General features: G+C 42.5%; 1 protein-coding gene across 1 annotated transcript in view; it reads right to left on the bottom strand.

Moving 5' to 3' along the window:
• PHEX (phosphate regulating endopeptidase X-linked) overlaps positions 1 to 18901 on the bottom strand; it is a 115291-nt gene that overhangs the window by 81502 nt on the left and 14888 nt on the right. Inside the window, exons 4-6 of the mRNA XM_005231903.3 lie at positions 7792 to 7878; positions 6571 to 6797; positions 3304 to 3372 (exon numbers count right to left, since the gene is read on the bottom strand). Coding sequence (XP_005231960.1) covers positions 3304 to 3372; positions 6571 to 6797; positions 7792 to 7878 — 383 coding nt within the window. The remainder of the gene's footprint in view (positions 1 to 3303; positions 3373 to 6570; positions 6798 to 7791; positions 7879 to 18901) is intronic.

Genomic DNA, 18901 nt, shown 5'->3' with positions numbered 1-18901 from the left:
AATCTGTTGAGGAACTCTTGTTCTGATCATTAAATGAATTCAAGTTAATTTGATGATAATGACCTGTGGTGGCTCTTGAAATGTACTGGGCTTTCTGGTCTAATTGAGCCCAAGAGGCAGGCCTGGATGGCAGCTCACCAAGGCAGCCCGAGGACATGGCAGCTTCTGGGCTCTACTTTGTTGAGATGTTCTTGAGCTTCTGGGCACTTTGTCCATGATCTGGGAACTCCTGGATCCCCGCAAGAGACATGAGGGCTCCCATTGCCACCAGGTCAGGTAAAAGCTAAGGGGAGGGTAGCTCTAGCAGCTGCTAACTCTGCCAACTGTGCTAGACCAAAGGGTGCCCACAGCCTTTCTTCCACCTGACTCCTGATCTGGGGGGGTCCAGCACCCTTTAAGCCCATGCCAGAGAGCCAGGCCCAGAGCACAGCTCCCACAGGCTGTCAAGAGATGCAGCAGTTCACAAAGAAAAGGACGGCAAACTTCGCCTGGCATACCCATCCTTAGATGTGGTAGTCACATGCCACAGGCCATGATCCCCAGACACCAGTAATGTACCTTTCTCTTTGTTATGAGACTGTTGGGCCCAGATGGTCCTTCATAAGGAAGGACGCAGCTCTGCAAGTCTCAGGCTGCAGGGAGTGCCTGAGGCCCCCCACCGAGGCTGGGGCACATGGTCTCCTAGTGTGCAGGAGGTGTGCAGTTACTGTGGAGGTGTGCTGCCAAGTGAAAGAGCTGTGAGAGATCAGCAGATCACACAGCCTCAGAGGAGATGAGAAAGATCAGCCAGACATCCCTGGAGACCCTGGAGCTTCAAAAGCCTGGACCTTCAGCTGCAGCACAAGAAGCAGGAGGAGCCTGTGCTTATGAGGCTGGAAAGTGTCAACTCCCATCACAACAAAGGCCCTCAGCCCACTGCTCTTGTAGCTGACAACAACTCAGGAGCACTATCAACTGGGGTGTTGTGGCTGAGCCTGAGCCACTCAGGACCAGCAGAAGGAAGACGCAAGCAACAGCAGTAACAGACTCACTGCTGCAGGGGATGGATGGCCCCACCTGCCAACCTGATTTGTCACCTAGGGAGGTTTCCCGTTTACTGGGGGTCTCGCATTCAGGATGTTGTGAAGAGCCTAGCAAGCTTATCCAGCCCTCTGACTACAATTCCCTGATGTTCTTCCCGCTAGGCACCAATGTTATTGCCAGGGGTGACCTGGGAAGTATCAGGCATGACTACAAAGCTATGGGGACAGAGGTTAAGGGCCTGAGGCCAAGATGGTGTTCTCCTTGATCCTGCTGGTGAGGGGTAAGGGCCTGAGCAGGACATGACAGATCTTGCGGGTTAACAACTGGTTGCACAGCTGGCATCAGAAGCAGAAATTTGGTTTCTATGTTCATGGGACCCTCTCTGAGAATTCACAGCTGCTTGGAAGGGATGGGATCCGTTTGACTAAACGAGGCAAGAGTATCTTCACTAACAGGCTGGCCAATGTGGTAAGAAGGACTCTAAACTAGAAACAATGGGCAAGGGAGTGATTCTTGAAGAAAGAACTAAGGAAGGTACAGATAGGGTAGGCAAGCCAAGGGCCCAGGGTAATGGGAAAAGAGGAGACATAATCAACAAAACAGAGCTGTAATGGAGCCCCTTTGAGGGTAGGTATGCAAAGAAGGAAGTGCCTACGAAGGAAGTGCCTACAGGACAGCCTTACAAGGAAGACTCTCAAGGGCACACTGAAGAATCAGCATGACTGGGTGTCCGTGGGAAACCCCTTTGCACTAATGCAAACAGCATGTGGAATGAACAGGAGGAGTTAGAAGTTTGTGTGGAGTTACAGGGCTATGACCTCACTGGGATCACAGAAACATAGTGGGATAACTTGCACAGCTGGAGTTATACGTGGATGGATAAGGATTTTTAGGAAGGGCAGGCTGAGAAGGTGAGGAGATGGGAGTTGCCCTTTATGTGAGAGAGCAGTGCAAATGCATGAAACTCTACCTGAGCTCCTCCAAGCTCAAGAAAAGCCCATTCTGACAAGTAGGAAATCTAGTAACAGTGGTAGGAGGCCTGGACAGGTGCAGAAGTTGCTCCTAGCTAAACTCAAGCATAAGAAGGAAGGGTGTAAGAGGTAGAAGCACAGAGAGATGACCTAGGAGTATAGAGTTGCTGACAAATATTGCAGGGATATGGTTAGAAAAGCCAAGGCCAACTTGAAGTTGAATCTGGTAAGGCATATGAATACCAATGAGAAAACACCCTACAAGTATATAACAGCAGAAGAAAGACTAGGGAGAACACAGATCTGCTGCTAAATGGAGGAGGGTAGTAAATGACACTGAAAAGGCCAAGATGCTCAATGCCAACCTTGCTCCAGCCTTTACTGGTAAGACTGACCTTCAGGAATCCCAAGCCGCTGAGACCAGAGGGGAATTCTGAAGCAAGGAGGGCCTATCCTCAGTCAAAGAGGACCAAATTAGGCAGAAAAGTGGACACAAGTAAATCCAGAGGGTCTGATAAATTGCACTTATGAGTGCTGAGGGAGCTGGCTGAATCATTGCAAGTCTACTCTGGATAATACTTGGAAGGTCACAGATATTGGGAGAGGTCCCTAAAGGCTGGAAGAGACAAAGTATCACCCCTCTCTTAATTCAAGAAGGAAGATCCAAGGAATTACAGGCTGCTCAGCTTCCTATCAATCCCTAGGAAGGTGATGGAGAAAATCCGCCCTGAAACTATTTCAAAACACATGAAGGACAAGGTGATCAGGAGCAAGGAGCATGGATTTATGAAGGGGAAATCATACTTAACCAGCCTGAAAACCTTCTATTAATACTTTAATATCGTGACAGATGAGGGGCAAGCAGTTGTGATTGTTCACCAAGTTGAAAAAGTAAATGTTAGAGAAGTGCACAGTGAAGTGGAGTGAAAACAAGCTGAGTGGCCAGGTCCAGAGGGCTGTGATCAACAGCAAAGAGTCCCGTTGGAGGCCAGTGACTAGCAGTACGTTCCAGAGGTCAACCCTGCTTGAACAGAGGGGTTGGACAAGATGAACTCCAGATGCCCTTCCAAGGGGGAGAAAAAGCAGGGGGGACCTCAAAATCTTACAAAAATCTTCATTTGAAAATCTTTGCAAGAGTGTGGTAGTGGTGCTTGTAGTGGTGATATTTTCTGATATAAGATGTCTTGAAAAATCCAAATCCAAACAAACCACAACCCCTTCTCAGTCTGGGGCTCAACAAAACAAAAGTAACAATGGAAAAAAATGAGGGGGAATATGGCCACATTGATTTCCAGCTAATAATACTTACAGATTTGGCTTCTGTGGTGTTTTCCAGGTAATCCTCTCGAGATGCAAGAGAGAGGCTTGCTTGGTCAAGCTGTTAAAAATAACAAGAAGCAGCATTTAATAGGTAAATTCGTCAGAATTCAAAGGTAGCCCTATAAGCAACCTTGGAAGACTTCACATTTTTCTGGCAATTATGTTAGATGTGTGTAATTATCTAACACATAATATGCTACACCAGCCTGCGTTCCACAGGATTTCAAAACAACAGAAAAAAGCTATACTGTGATCTGGGGAGCCTCAGATGCCCCCTCCAATATCTGAGCCACCTACTACAGCAAAGAATCACCTACATGATTTGTGTGTTTATGGCTCCATTAGCAAGTAGGTAATGCAATAGGAATGGGTCTACAGGATCAAGCAGTTGGTGCTGACAACCACTCATCCTACACATATTTCAGGGGCACCAGAATCAGCTTGAGACAAACACTAGTCTAGTGTATGGACCAAATGCCCATTAGACGCTGGAGCATGTTAGCTGCTGTCTATCTGGAAAGCATCGTTAGCCTTCTTTGACTGAAATTGAAGTTACACTTTTGAGCTTCACCCTAGACTGGCAGTGAGTGCTGTATTTGGCTTTTTGAACAGATGTACTGGAACAGCTGGATACCAGCCACAAAAATGATTGCATGCATGCACAGGAAATTATTATGCCTCCAGTACATTAGCTAAAGATGTCTGGTAGGCATCCAGGTGGATCTTTGACTTTCACTTATCCTTTTGATGTAAACATGGATCAAATGTGTTGGTCTACAGTCACCCTAATACTGGAATAAAGTCCTCCAGGTAATTTCTAAACCAGTCCTGAAAGTTCATTGAGATCTGCACTTAGACTTTGAGTGAAATGACTACATGGGAGTATTTGCATACTTTTTCAAGTTCCTAACCAGAAAAACTCACAGCACAGCATATATCTTAAAAATACTAGAAACTGAGATTTCCCCAAATACTTCAATACGATCAGGTTACATTAAGGTATGGAAGCCAAAGCTGAAAACATAATTCAATCAGCTTCTAAACTCTGAATAAGATACTGACTGGAGAAGAAACAGCAGGTTTTATGTTTTAAAATACTATTTTGATGCTGTATTTGTTTTTAAAAGTTATGTCTAATGAAGAGAGATTTGTATTTATTCATACAATTTCACATCTTTTTAATCTAAATCCTACACAATTTATGTTTCACTTTTTCTACATTTATAACAATGACCTAAATACACATGGCCTAGAATCTAAAATGAATGAACTAATTTCATTCATTTCTTCTACTGGTTGCTGTTCTCAACCTTTAAAATAATCCATAAACAAATAAAACAAATCATCCAGCAAAAGGACAGTAGCTGTGATGCTCAGTGCAACTCTGATTCTTTGAAAAACTCTATCACCTTCTTTTTTCAGCATATTGAAGCAAAAAGAATATACCCTTATGCCTTGTGTATGTGTGTCCCAGTAATAGTTAACTTTAGATGATTTGGTCTGTTTCAATTATGTGACTGTTGCATGAAATGCTCATCCAGATTTTCCTGGCTTAAGAGATTTGAGAACCCACCAAAACCAAGCAAACAGAAATATGAGAAATAAACAAAAAAGTTAACCAATTTCTTCAGCCCCCAAGAAAAAAAAGATCATGTTCCGTGCTGAATAAAGTTTTATTTGGAGTTTCTACTTTTTTTCTGATCCATTCATGATTTTGCAATGCTGAACAAAGAATTTTGCAACAGAGCCATTTTCATAAGCAGATTGAAATATTCCATGGTACATCTGCACCCCTGGGAATTCATTAAAACATGGAGAAAGTAGAATACTGTCTGATGTATTCTGCAGATCAAGTTCTTAAGCAAATTAACAACAACAGAATACTCTACAGAATAATATGTATTCATAGCGTATAGTGGTACAGTTGTTTAGGTGCCATTAACCATACTGAGTGAAAATACTGCTAGGTATAATTCATTTCCAAGAGACCAGCAATAAGGATTTAAATAACCAGCCCTTCACTGACAGGTGACTTGGACTAAAATATTATGCCAGGAGATACCTAAGTATCTCTCCTGATTCTGCTGTTTCAGTTCTTTTAAAGAAATCTCCAGCTGAGGCAATCCTGACAGGATCTGAAGAGCATATTAGCAGAGTGACATCTTTAATACAGCGAGCGGTTGGTCTGCTGTTGACTTGACTGTTCAGGAAAATGTCCTAGAGATGAGGAAAACTTACCTTTCAATTTTATACCTGTAAAATGCCTCAGTCAAAGACATTTTAAAGAATTGACTCAGAATCGACATCCACTCCAGTACCTCCACAGTTAACTGTTATTTGATCCCCAAATAAAATGTACTCATGTCTACATTCCCAACAGCTAGCCAAGATGCTAGCAACTTAAGAATCATAGACCCTATTTTGCTACAATGAATGGCATCATAAATTTCTTCTTTGACCCTTCTCTTCTGCCTTCATAAACTATTTTCCTGTAGCAGTGGAGGGCTGGTCTACTCTAGTTACTCATCTCTACTTCCTAAAAAGCAATGCATTTGGCCCAGGCACTCAGTCTTGTCCTGGTGACATCTCACAGTAATACAATTCTCTGGAGTTTTGTCAGACTACAAGCAACATTTCTGGGGTCTTTTTCTAACTAATCTAAACTGTTGTATAATGTCATGCACTGTTAATAGTCATGCTTTGGTCCAAAAGCAATAACATTTCAATAAAAAGGTAAATTCTGTATTTCAGATTTAGAAGTGTTTGGGATACATCTGTGTTGTGAGCTGCTGTATAACCAAAGATAATGCATTTCCATCTCAAGAAAAATAGCCTAAGTTCAAAATATCTGCTACTCATGCACCATTCTTCACCTTCACAGACAAAAACTATTCTTCATGCAACTGATGAGTCATACGCAGCACAGAGAACACCCCCAGGACTAGATATCCACCTCTCCCATTTTCATGCACATAGACCCTTGACACTGGGCCACTGGGAACATATTTTACCTTTGGGGGTTTGGGGTTTTTTTTCCTATTTGAAAGGAGAAAATATCCTGCACAGAAATGTTTTTCAGTAACGTGTGGTTGCTGGTGGCTTCTACATTCCCATGAATTTTCACCTATGCACCTGTAAGTCAGTAGGTAATAGCGACAATAATCAAGTGTAAACATTTGGCATGTAAGCATGTTTTTTAAAAAATGAGACCACAAAATACTATGCGAAGTAACCTATTAGATATGCCACGTTTTACCTTCAGGATATACTGATCGGAGATTTTGTCATCAGCAGCCACATATAAGCGTATGAAGACAGAGTTACTGTACTGACCACGAAGAGTTGCCAAGGCCTGCACTAAGCTAAACCTCCTCTCTGACCACAGCCCTTCAGGTCCAATGTTGGATTCCAGCACAGGCCAGCGGAAAGGTGAGTGCCTCAGTATACTTAACAGGGGTTTCATGTCAGCTTTTTCAATTTTATCTGAAATGTAAAAGTGTGACAACGATTACATTCCAGAAAATTAAAATCCAGCAACAGTCACATAAGACAAAAAGATTTATCACCCTTGATCAATTTCTAGGCAAGACAAAACACAACAGCTAAACCCCAAAGCCTCTGCTCTGCCTGTGAGCACAGAAGCACAGGAGTCCAACCCAGTTTATCTGCATCAAGAGGCAAATCAGTGCCTTTCAAAAAAGGCAAGGGCTGGAATTAAGTCACTTAAAAAACCATTCCTGACTTCGGAACTAGCATAGAAACCACTGTTTCTGAGAGAGGGTTATTGTACATAATCAAAGCTAGAAGGGTCAGCATCTTGGCACTGAGGCTGCAGGGCAGGCTTTCTCAATTGCCGACAGTCAGTCTCAGGCTGTGCTGGAAGAAAGCTGCATGGGAAATACAGTCTGAAAGAGTCAGAAGGACAAAGGGCACTCCCAACTCTTCCTTCACCCATGCAGCTACATAAAGGTAGGGATCTGTCCCAACCTAGTGTATAGCACCTCACAGTGACATTTACAAGCTCAGGAAAAGCACTTGGCAAGTGTGGTCATAGGGCTTCCTACCCAAAACTTACTTGACATGCAGATAACTCTAAGCTAAAGAATCCAGGGTTGTCTATACTCAGCCCTGTGGAAACGTTTTGATTAAATGGATTTAGAGAGAGGTGGAAGATGCTGAGCAACAACAGTCTTTTGAAAGTGTCAGTATGAGAGTTTCATCCCAGGGCTCCTCTGATGTACCAGGCACTGCTCCCACCCCCAGGGCACAGTTTTGGCATCCTTTTGCACAGATTCCCTGACAAGCAGAGATCTCGTTAAAACTGACTTCTTGTGCCTTGGTGTACCTCAGTTGAATCCCACCTTTGAAATCTTTGTGTTGCCACAAATTTTCACAGAACTCAGCAGACAGAAAAAAAACCCCTGCCTTTATAAACACAGGTAACTTATATGTGTGTCTCTCAAATGAGGCCACTTACTCTCATTCATGCAGGATGCATAAAGGATCTTAGCCTTCTGTACAGCTTCACTGTCTCGTCTTTTGCTGATGGGTTTCTCAAGCAATGCTGAAAAAACAAATGAAAGGGTTTTTTCAACACATCACAAAATGTCAGAATTGTCTGTTTGCCTGTCTCAGCATTTGCTTTAATCATAGCATTTGTTTAATTAAGGATGAGGTTCCACGTGTATTTTCTTACGCAGTAACACAGACATTATTGTACTTTTTTCAATCCCCAACAGAGAAAGATTGATTGATTTATTTATTATTAAGAGTACTGATTTAAAGCCAGTTGACAGATACTGCTTATTTCTTCTCATCCTTACAAAGAGCTACCCTCAGCAAACTGAGGGGACGGGGAATAGTGGGGCAGGGGTGGGAACCAGTGCATAGGGCACGGAGTCGGGAATTCTTTCAAGTGGCTCAGCCTCTGGTGCTGGTATGTTATGAAATCAGGGTCTAATGGAGTAGGTGATGATCCCAGGAGCAAGACTGCTGGAGTTCGCATTTTCCAGCTCTGCTGCTGCTGAAGGAAAAGGGCAGAGAACTGCCCCGTTGTCTGTCAAACACATACAACCTCTCTCTTGTAAATGGCACAGAAGGGCAAGTGTCCCACTGTTTGAAAAGCTGCATGATATAGCTCCCTCACACTATCGTCAACCTCCTTGGTGCCTTAAACCCAAACCAGCTTTTCTAAACCATCTTCTCTACATTCCTTGCATTCCTCACATTATGTTATGGAAATGAAATAGTATGAAAAGTGCATCTGAATCTCAGCAGTCCACTCTCGGCTGCCTCGAGCTATTTTATTCAAGTTGTAAATCAGTCATGATGCAGCTGCAACTACACATAATATGGCTAAATGCTGTGTCCTAGTTTCAGCTGGAATACAGTTAATTTTCTTCTTAGTAGCTGGTGCAGTGCCGTGTTTTGAATTTGGTGTGAGAATAATGTTGATAATATACTGACATTTTTAGCTGTTGCTAAGTAATTTACACACTAAGTGAAAGACTTTTCAGTTTCTCAGGCCCTGCCAGCGGGAGGGCTGGAGAAGCACAAGAAATTGGGAGAGGACACAGCTGGGACAGCTGACCTGAACTAGCCAAAGGGATATTCCATACCATGTGATGACATGCTGGCTATATAAACTGGGGGAAGATGAAGGAAGGGTGGGACATTCAGCATTATGGCGTTTGTCTTTCCAAGTAACCATTACGCGTGATGGAGCCCGGCTTTCCTGGGGATGGCTGAACACCTGCCCGCCCATGGGAAGTGGTGAATGGATTCCTTGTTTTGCTTTGCTTGCATGCACAGCTTTTGCTTTACCTATTAAACTCTCTTTGCCACAACCCTTGAGTTTTATCACTTACTCTTACGATTCTCTCGCCCATCGCAATGCAGCAGAAATGAGGAGGGGCTGTGTGAGAACTGGTTGCTGGCTGGGGTTAAACCATGACACAGAGGCAGCTTAGCTACAGCAAAGTCTATCAGCTCAGGTGCAGCACAGCATGAGCCCTTCCATGGCCAAGAGAAGCAGGGTAATGCTTAAGCACAGCATGGAAACAGGGCTAGCAAACCCTGTTGGACCTCTTCTGGCTTTGAAAGAACCAGACAGGTCCTGCAGAGCATTACCTTATTGTTACTGGGACGACTGAAGAGAGCAGCTCTGCTGAAACCATTGCAAGTCCCTCCTGTTCTATGCTCAGCCAGAGCTAAAAAGCCTCAAAAAATTCACGAGTGCCTTCTCTATACCATAATCACCAGTGCTCTGGGTTTCAAATGTGCAAAGGTACAGTGCAGACTGTCCCTGTGTGGTGCTGTGCCTGAGTTAAGAAGCACGGCTCACACAAAAGGCAGAACAAAGTGCAATGCAGGAGTCCCAGTGGCCTGCCAAAGCAGAGGGCCACTGGGACTTCATACCACCACCCATGGCAAAACAAAACAGCTTCCACATGGAGCTTAATCAGGTGTCAATTCAATGTTATTCACAGAATCATAGAATTGTTTGGGTTGGAAGGGGCCTTAAAGATCATCTAGCTCCAACCCCCACGGGCAGGGACACCTTCCACTAGACCAGGTTGCTCCAAGCCTCATCCAAGCTGGCCTTGAACACTTCCAGGGCTGGGGCATCCACAGCTTCACAGGGCAACCGTTCCAGTGCCTCACCACCCTCACAGAAAAGAATTCCTTCCTAATATGATCTAATATAAATCTACCCTCTTTCAGTTGAAAGCCATTACCCCTTGTCCTGGCATGTCCTGGCAAAAAGTCCCTCTCCAGCTTTTGTGCAGGCCCCCTTTAGGCACTGGAAGGCTGCTAGAAGGTCTCTCTGGAGCCTTCTCTTCTCCAGCCTGAACAACCCTATCTATCAGCCTGTCTTCATAGCAGAGGTGCTCCAGCCCTCTGATCATCTTTGTGGCCTCCTCTGGACTCACTCCAACATGTCCATGTCCTTCTTATGTTGGGGGCCCCAGAGCTGAACGCAGCACTCCAGGTGGGGTCTCATGAGAGTGGAGCAAAGGGGTAGAATCACCTCCATCAACCTGCTGGCCACGCTTCTTTTGATGCAGCCCAGGATAGAGTTGGCTTTCTGGGCTACCAGCACACATTGCCAGGTCATGTTGAGCTCCACATCCACCAGCACTTCCAAGTCCTTCCCCTCAGGACTGCTCTCAATCCATTCTCTGCCCGGACTGTATTTGTGCTTGGGATTGCCCTGATCCAGGTGCAGGACCTTGCAGCTGGCCTTGTTGGACATCACGAGATTTGCAGGGGCCCACCTCTCAAGCCTATCCAGGTCCCTCTGGATGGCATCCCTTCCCTCCAGTGTGTGGACTGCACCACACAGCTCGGTGTTGCCAGAAAACTCTGCCAATACTGGCTGGGGTGACTCACAGTACTGAAGAGGTGGTGGTGCTGCCATCAAAAAGCAGCACCCTCCTGCGAGCAGGTGGCAGCTGCTTACTGTCCAGCCCCTGCCCTTCCCAGCACCTCACCAGAGTCCTCTCTCCAATGTTGCCTCTCACAGGAGGCAGAAGGCCAGCTGGGTGGTGCCAGTAGATGCTGTAGCTGAGAACGGTCTGGGTTTGCACTGCTCCGCTCAGTATTAGGAGCTCACTGCTGGAGGCAGCATTTGAAGATGCTTATTTCCCAGGATTTCCCTAGCACTTTGAAGAACCTGCCATGCTGCACCTCTCAGATATTCCCCACCTGTGCTCATGTGAGCACTCGGGACCTTACTGCTGACCTTTATTAGTCAAAGAATACCTTAGCAATGAGCAAATGCCACCTGTTCTTTCCCTCCAATCCCTTTTCTACTTAAAAAAAAAACCCAAACAAAACAAGAACTCATTTGCTTGGATCCATGAGAGATGTAATGACATCACATCCTTTTAATTATGGATGAGATTTTCCCTACAAATACTGCTGGACAAGTTTCCCAACAGCTTTGGTTTCAAATCCTGAAATCGTTAATATTTCTTACCTTGTTAAATATAATATAACGTCAGTCACTGCCACATATCTTCAGTGTGCACAGTCCTTAGCAGAATAATCAGACCTGCTCATGGTTTAAGAATGGCATTTTAAAAGAAACTATAAATGAAACCTCCATAAAACTAGGATGAAAAAATACACTCCTATTAAAGCTATTGCAATAACTTCTGTTCCTGGCCAGTGAGCTGCACAGCCGTGAAATTTTGAAGCTAATAAAATTCAATGGCGAAAGCCCAGCTAGAGCTCAGGAGAGATACAGAGGATGAGATCCAATAAAATCAAATCAACTCTCTAAGAATACACCTGCATAAAATCCTGTTAAAGTCAGACCTGGTGTTTTCCCATCAAACCATCTAATTATGCGCCAGAACAAAGCTGTAACACTCCCTGCACTACTGTAAAGAATGAAGTGGGGTAGATGCTGCCAATTTGCTCAGAATTAATTTATGAAGAAAATTCTTGGTTCCGATAATGTAAAATCCAGTGACCAAACATGAAAGTCTTAACAAGACAGTTAAATCCTGTTGACATTGAAATAGGGGATGTGACCCATGAGTGCTCTTTAGGCTACAGAGGTTCCTCAGCCTTAGCCTCAAGCTTTCAGAAAGATTTAGAAGCTCAAACCTAGAGCACTGGTCATATCCAGTCAAATTCTGTATTAGCTAGTATAAAATCCAAATACAAGGTTTAGAAATTTGTGTCTTATTTAACTCACAAATACATATGGCTTTTACACATCCTTGAATATTTAAATTCTTCTTAAAGAAGAAGAGCAAGGAAAGCAGGTGATGCATACTAATAAAAAATATGGGTGATCAATTAGTCTACCTACAGGCTGCTGTATCCATGGAAAGAAAGTCACTACTGTGATTGAAATCAATGTAGACATATCAAGCCACATTTAAATTAGCAGCGTCAGGTACTGTGAGTAGCCTGGCCATAGCAGCAAGCTGCGACAGCCCCCCTCCTGCACCAAGCGTATCTAATTGTGTGGGCTGGTACATGCTGAGCTCTGCAGTGCAGCGTTTTGAAGGAAGGGCTGCAGCTCAGAGTCTCTGCTCTCTGAGGACCTCTGCAAGTTGAACAGACCTACCTCAGGGCTACCCTTCTCTCTCACCAGTATGCAAATGCATTCTCTGAATAGTGCTCCATCTCTTGAGATGCAAGATGGCATTTCAGGCTCTCATCTACACTAAGGGAAATGCCAGCCGGTGACCTACAGAGAAGAAATCCAGCCCCTCTGAAAAAATCCAACTCTTAAATACAACTGGCTGGGAGGACTGTCTTTCCACTTTGAAAGGTTTTAATGGTTTCAGATATTTTCTGTATGGACAGCAGAACAAAAGCAAAACCTGTAAGGTCTTCAGGGAATAGGGAGAGGAAGACCACCACAAGTCAGTTAATGTTCAGCCTCATGAGATAGTTTAGTATGCTTTTCTTAAGTCCAGTAGCTGGTATTAAAAATTGTGGCCAAGTTAACGAGGTCAGGGTTATCAGCATTTTGACTAAAGCATCTCACTCAGCACTAAGAAGGACATTAAGTTTGTTCTTGCAGCTTTCTTCTTTGTTGGGTTTTTTGTTTGTTTGTTTTTTTAAACTCAGTTTCCTTGCTTCAAAATGAAAAGCTCCAATTTCCTTCCATTTCAGGACTCCAAACATTAACTGAATTCAACTTGAATCTATAGACAGTTTCAATAGACCAAAAAATTAATCCTTCACCAGATTCACTGACTGTGAAAGAAATTTTATCCAGTTTTGATTGGCATCTTTTAGCTTCATCTTTAGATAAGAATTTTTAGGGGAAAATGGCCTTGACCAGACTAGGAAACACACAGCACTCCAACGATACTTAAAAAAAAGCCACCTTATAATAATAGTTCATTTGTTAGCTCCCAGTTAAATGTTACAGTTCTGGACATTGAATCACAATCTGGCTGCCGAGATTAAAACAAACCCACAATCTAAGCTGATTTACACCAGAGCACAGATTTGTTATTAACATCAACCACAATTTAACAACTTGTTGCTGCTACAGACTTATAACACTAGCCTGCTGCCAATGCAAAGCAGAATATCATAACCAGGACAAGCAAAGCAAACTAGCATAGTTTAAGCCACATTGAATATAAAGCCTGCAATAATGTTTCCCTAACCAAATATGAAGTACACGTTTAAACGGCCGTTCTAGCAAAGCAGCTTTTCTTCAGTTATGTGTTTTACTTTCAAATTAATTCCGAAGTCATTCTCTTTGGGATAAAATGGATCTTAGGCTGTGCTAGTGATCTCAGCACCTCATTGTCCATGTTTCCATATGCACAGGATGCCCAGATGCAAGATTTATGTTTCCCATCACATAAAACTTAGTTATGGTAAGCGTCAAACACTCTTGGTAATTCTGCTCCACAGTGCTGAAATAACATATCTCATTAAGCAACTACCACTTGCACAGTCAGAAACTGGCTAAAGGTGTTCATGATATCCTAAACTTTCTGAGGCTGCAAACTGCTTCATCATTCATTTTCTTCTACCAAGGGGCTGAGGGTGAGGAGGTTCTCACTGCAAATCAAAGTTCTTGTTCCTCTAGCAGCCCAGGTCAGGCACGTTTGCATCATTGCTCTCCCTGGCTCTTGTACAAAACAAGACGACTCAGCATTGCCAACAAAATACACTCCATAGCTAGGAAAGATCCTCAGCTCTCTGAAGTGTAGATACTCCCAAAGATAGTCAAGGAAGAAAAGACACAGCTGGGGGTGTAGGAAGCTGGGTTTGGGAAGGGAAGGAAGTTAAGTTTATATTGAGTTGTCTTCAGACAGTTCTTTTCCAGGGTAAGAGGGCTAAAAAAGGCCAGCTTCCTGTGGTTCCCTACCCTACAGTAAATAGCAATCATCTGCTGTTAAAAGTGAGAGCAAGGCACTTTACAAAGTAAACTTTGCTAGTGTGTGTGTGTGTTTAACTGCATGCTATTCTGAAGCTGCTAAAGATAGTGTTGTGGCTAAGTGTTACCTTTAATCTTACTTTCCATTTCTAGCCCTTGTTGATTTTCCAGCCTACTGCCCTATGCAGCTTCACTTTGGTTTTCAACCACTGCGTTTTATTCAGGGCACTGAGAATTCCTGTACCTTTCCCTTTTCTGACTAGGGAGTGCATGAAAAAGGGAGTGTACAGCCAGATTTACAGGGAAAATATCATGCATACCATTTATTTAGATTATAAATATTGATTCAATTTATCAGTGTCCTGATCTGCAGATTGTATATATTCTGTATGCTATCAGTTTTCTGCATATACAGTTTAGTTGGATTCCTGAGAGACACTATGTGATTTGCTAAGCTTATTATTCTAGAGAGAAAAAAATATGTTTTCTCTGCACTTTCCAACCCTAGATATGGAGAATAATAGACTTTGCTAGTAAAATAGTAGCATTTGTTTTCCATTCATTTTTGTCCTTATCCTTTTCCAAACATTTGCTGTATGTGGAAAATGCAAACTGAAGTGTTTGCACAGTGATATCTGGTGATGATCTCAAATATATTATAAAGTTTTGTATCTTGAAGAAAAAACAACTGCATGCGCAAATATCCCAGTGGGAACATGTTTGGACTTTAAACCAAAAAAAAGCTATACAAGAACCCCAAGGAGACATCCTGTTTCCTGGAAAGTTGTAACCCTGCAGGAGTGAAAAGCTAGAAGCAGACAAGTAATTCAGCATGAACTCCCAGGGCAAACAGTGGCTTTGGACTGCAAAAACAGAGAACTGTCGAAGTAAGGAGATGATCCTATTGTTGTACACAGGCTGGTGAGCCAGACTGGAACACTACCTGCCCTTTGGCTGTCCATATTGTAAAAACAATGTTGGACAGCTTGGCAGGGTGCAAAAAACCAACACAAGCATTTGGGTTATCCTTTGGGTAGAATGGCTTGAGATGCGTGAGGGTTGGGGGGAGCCATGCAGTAAGAAAGCATGATTTGTCTCACAAAAGATGGTGGAAGGGTAACAGGATTACAGTATGGAAGTACTTCACCATTAGAAAATGCTTGGTGCCAAACGGGTCTTTAGTCTATTGAAAAAAGGCACAAAGAAAGCCAACAATTGGAAGATGACAAATTCAGCAGTGACAGTGATTAACCACTGGAGCCAAGCAACCAGACAAGATAGTGGCTTCTCTGCCCCTTAACATCTTCGAGACTTGATGCCTTTCCGGAAGATAAGCTTTAGCCCAATGTGAATTATGTTTTATCCCTGTCCGAGCTATTGAGCTGCATTACATGGGTAATGTAATTGTCTATGATACAAGAAAGGTCATAGGAAATAATCTAATGGTTACTCCTGGCATTGCACTCTAGGCATTTAAGATAAGGATCTCAAAGCACTCTCAGACATGTGAGACCAAGGAGATACAGCCATTATCCGTTGTTGTAGATAAAGAAAGTGAGCCACAGAGGATTAATTCCTCCTTATCTAATTCATGTCACAGTCCTACTGATTGGAACAGTGCTCCTTTACGAGCATAAAGCTTGCTGACCTTGATCCAAACACTCAGAGAGCTTGACCCTTTGGAGATGGTGACTGTCCCTCAGTCCCTTTAATGTCAGTGACAGTGGGAGTTGCTCAGGATTGCCCAGATGATGCTGAGTACTACAGCTGAAAGCAATTTGTAATGCACTGTTTTCAGAAGCAGATCTAGAAAGCAGCCCAAGGGCTTCCCAGAAGCCCATGCCTATTCATTCACTGGGCCAAAGATGGAAGATGTTCTCTCATCAACTATGTCCACAGTAAGGCCCTATGAAAGCCTCACACGACAGCATGCTCTCCGTTTGGTTTGGGTAGCAGTAGCTAGCAACCAATATTTGCTCCATATTGCATGTTCATGAACTTCAGTTTCTTAGACCAAAATGCAGGATCTGTACTTGTGGAAAGGGAATTTCTTTGCAAATACTTGATGACAGGGAAGGTGGATTTCTCTTTCAGTTCTTGAGCAATAAAGTCTCTGTTCTTCACCCTCCCCTCTATGCTGCTCTACAGCTATAGGGGTCAGGTTTCTAAACTGATGAGAAGAATAATTTAAAAAGCTCTTCACCCATCTTCAGCTATCAGTCACAAGCTTTGTTTTTTTCCCAGGTTAGCACTACTACGTGCTACCTCTGTGAAGAAGCAAAACCCAAGTTATCTTTTGGAAACTTACAGGTGATCCTCTGATGCCAGCAGCAGGACATTTTAAAGATGTCCTATAAGGAATTTCAGCTTAAAAGTAAAGAAAAACCTACCAAACCTTGGTTTGGGTTTGGCAGTCAAACCAAACACACAATACTTGTGTGCAGAATGTCATTCCCTGAGGTCCCTGAGCCATGAGAGAATTATGATTAATCTCGTCCTCATTAAGAACGTCTAACCCTTAAATCCCATATTTTCTTCACGCTAAAGAGCTATAGCAAAAGCATTTCTGAAAAGCAGCCACAACTCCTAAAATACAAGTAGCCAACTGCACTTGTGCCATTAATGGTATCTAAGGACTCCAACTGTGCCATGAAGGCACTGCTCTTTCTTCAAACACCCAGTGCTCTGGATTTAAGAAGTCAATTTCTGTACAGTTCATGGAGCAATGATTTGGCCAGGATGCCAAAGCACCCAAAAAGCCCCTTCTGAACCACACTGTTGTTACGGAAATCACAGCTAGACAAATGTACAGTCTTAATTACAGTAATGCAAGCTTAGATGTTCCAAGAGGGACTATTTCAGAATGGTTTGGGGTCAGCTGACACTTATTTAGAGTATCTGGTTTCTAATTCCTTTTCTCAAGCCCAAAGTTAAGTGAAGGAGACCTGGCAGTGGTACATTTTATGGATGAAGGCCTATAAGGGGCACAATGTTCTACCTCAAAATAAAAACTGGCTGCAGTATTTGAAATTATACACAAGACTGTTATGATCACTTCACCAGTGGTAACTTCCCTGTCTTGCTACATGGAAATATGAGTTTAATAGACTGCAACGTAAAAGGTCCAGATTACAAGACCATCAAAAGAGAAAATCTGATACGTGTATTTTTATTCTCATCAGTTTGGAAACTTGACTCCTATGGCTGGAAAAGGGTACAGAGGGGAGACAGAGGGGAGAGTGAAGAATATATATATATATATATATATGTATGTATGTGTGTGTGTTCTACAAGGAAGTGATAGACTTAACTGACATATTTCAAAGTTCTACATATTTATTGGGAACAAGACTAGTCAAGCCAAAATTATTCTTTGAGTTAAATCTGTTCTCTCACGGTAGTCTCCTGAAAAAGACAAGGACATCTCCTGCTGTAGGATGTGTTTAACGTTTCAGTACCACTTTATCCCTCTTAGCAGGTTCGTTAGCACAGGTCAAACTCCCACACTAATGCACCTGCTCAACTTCCATTTCAGAGCTGCTTTGCATCTGGAAGCCTTGGGAGAAGAGCAGAGCAAGTTCTCACCTGCTTGGAAAACACCACAGAGACAAACCTCAGTGGAGGGGGAGGGGGCAGAAATCTACTTACAGCTCTTTTACGACACCAGTGTAACCCAACTTCAAATACATCATTTCAACACCTGATTAAATTCCTTTATGCCTTTAAAACACACGTTTTTCTGAGAATTTCTCCTGCTATGTAACTTTAGAGTACAGTACAACCCATTTCCTCTATTAAAAATTGTTAATAATATTTGGTTTTTGAAGCCTTCCTAGAACATGAACAAACATAAATTTAGTTATTTTTGTAAACTACCAGTCCTGCTAATTGTTCTGCAGTGCCTCTTGCTAGTTTGGGTGTCTGGTGCACAGTCTGACATGTGCAGTCTGGAGTCCTCATTCCCACCAGACTCTTTACAAGAAGCAAGCTGCAAATGACTTTTTTTTTAAAATAAAAGTTTGTTTCCAGGATGCCAAAATCAGAAAATACAGTGTTTAAAGATGTAATTTTCACTCCTTCACAACTAAAAAGACAAACAATGAAAATTTTTCTCACCATTGTAGTTATGTAATTTTTAAAAATACCAGCACAATACTGACATTAAGACTCTTCTTCCTTTTTTTTCTTGGTGGCTATACACATTGCTCAGTACCAGAAAACTGAAAGCAAGCAGTCAGAGCCTAATGCACTACAAAAATTATTTAAATGCACATTATAAATACCTACTTAGAATTCCTAATGCATTATGGCCCAGATATCTCTACTGTTTGCTAAAAATATATATAGATATAGATATATATATATATATGGAAAAACAAACTAGCTTGCAAAAATCTTTCTCCATACGCTTCAAACTATATTTGCCTAAATAGTTTTTCCCTTTTGAGTCTAAAATAATATAAAATAGCAAGTCAATACACTTTTCAGTGCTTATAACATAGCTTTTACATTTTACCAAAGCATATATTATTTCCACTGTCACATATTTTGCGTTCCCTCCTTAATCAGCCTTCTCCTACTGTCTTATGTTTTTTCTCTCAGTTCTCCATTATAAATAATCAGGTCACCAGAATCATCTTACTGGAGTGCATAAGGTCTCAAAATAATCACTTCAATTTCATAAAGGCAAACTCCTTGTTCACACAGGAATATGAAATAT

This window comes from Falco peregrinus, chromosome 4 (genome assembly GCF_023634155.1).
Source record: "Falco peregrinus isolate bFalPer1 chromosome 4, bFalPer1.pri, whole genome shotgun sequence".
Taxonomy (NCBI): domain Eukaryota; kingdom Metazoa; phylum Chordata; class Aves; order Falconiformes; family Falconidae; genus Falco; species Falco peregrinus.
Note: the sequence above shows the minus strand (reverse complement) of the source record. Positions and strands in the feature narration are given on the sequence as shown.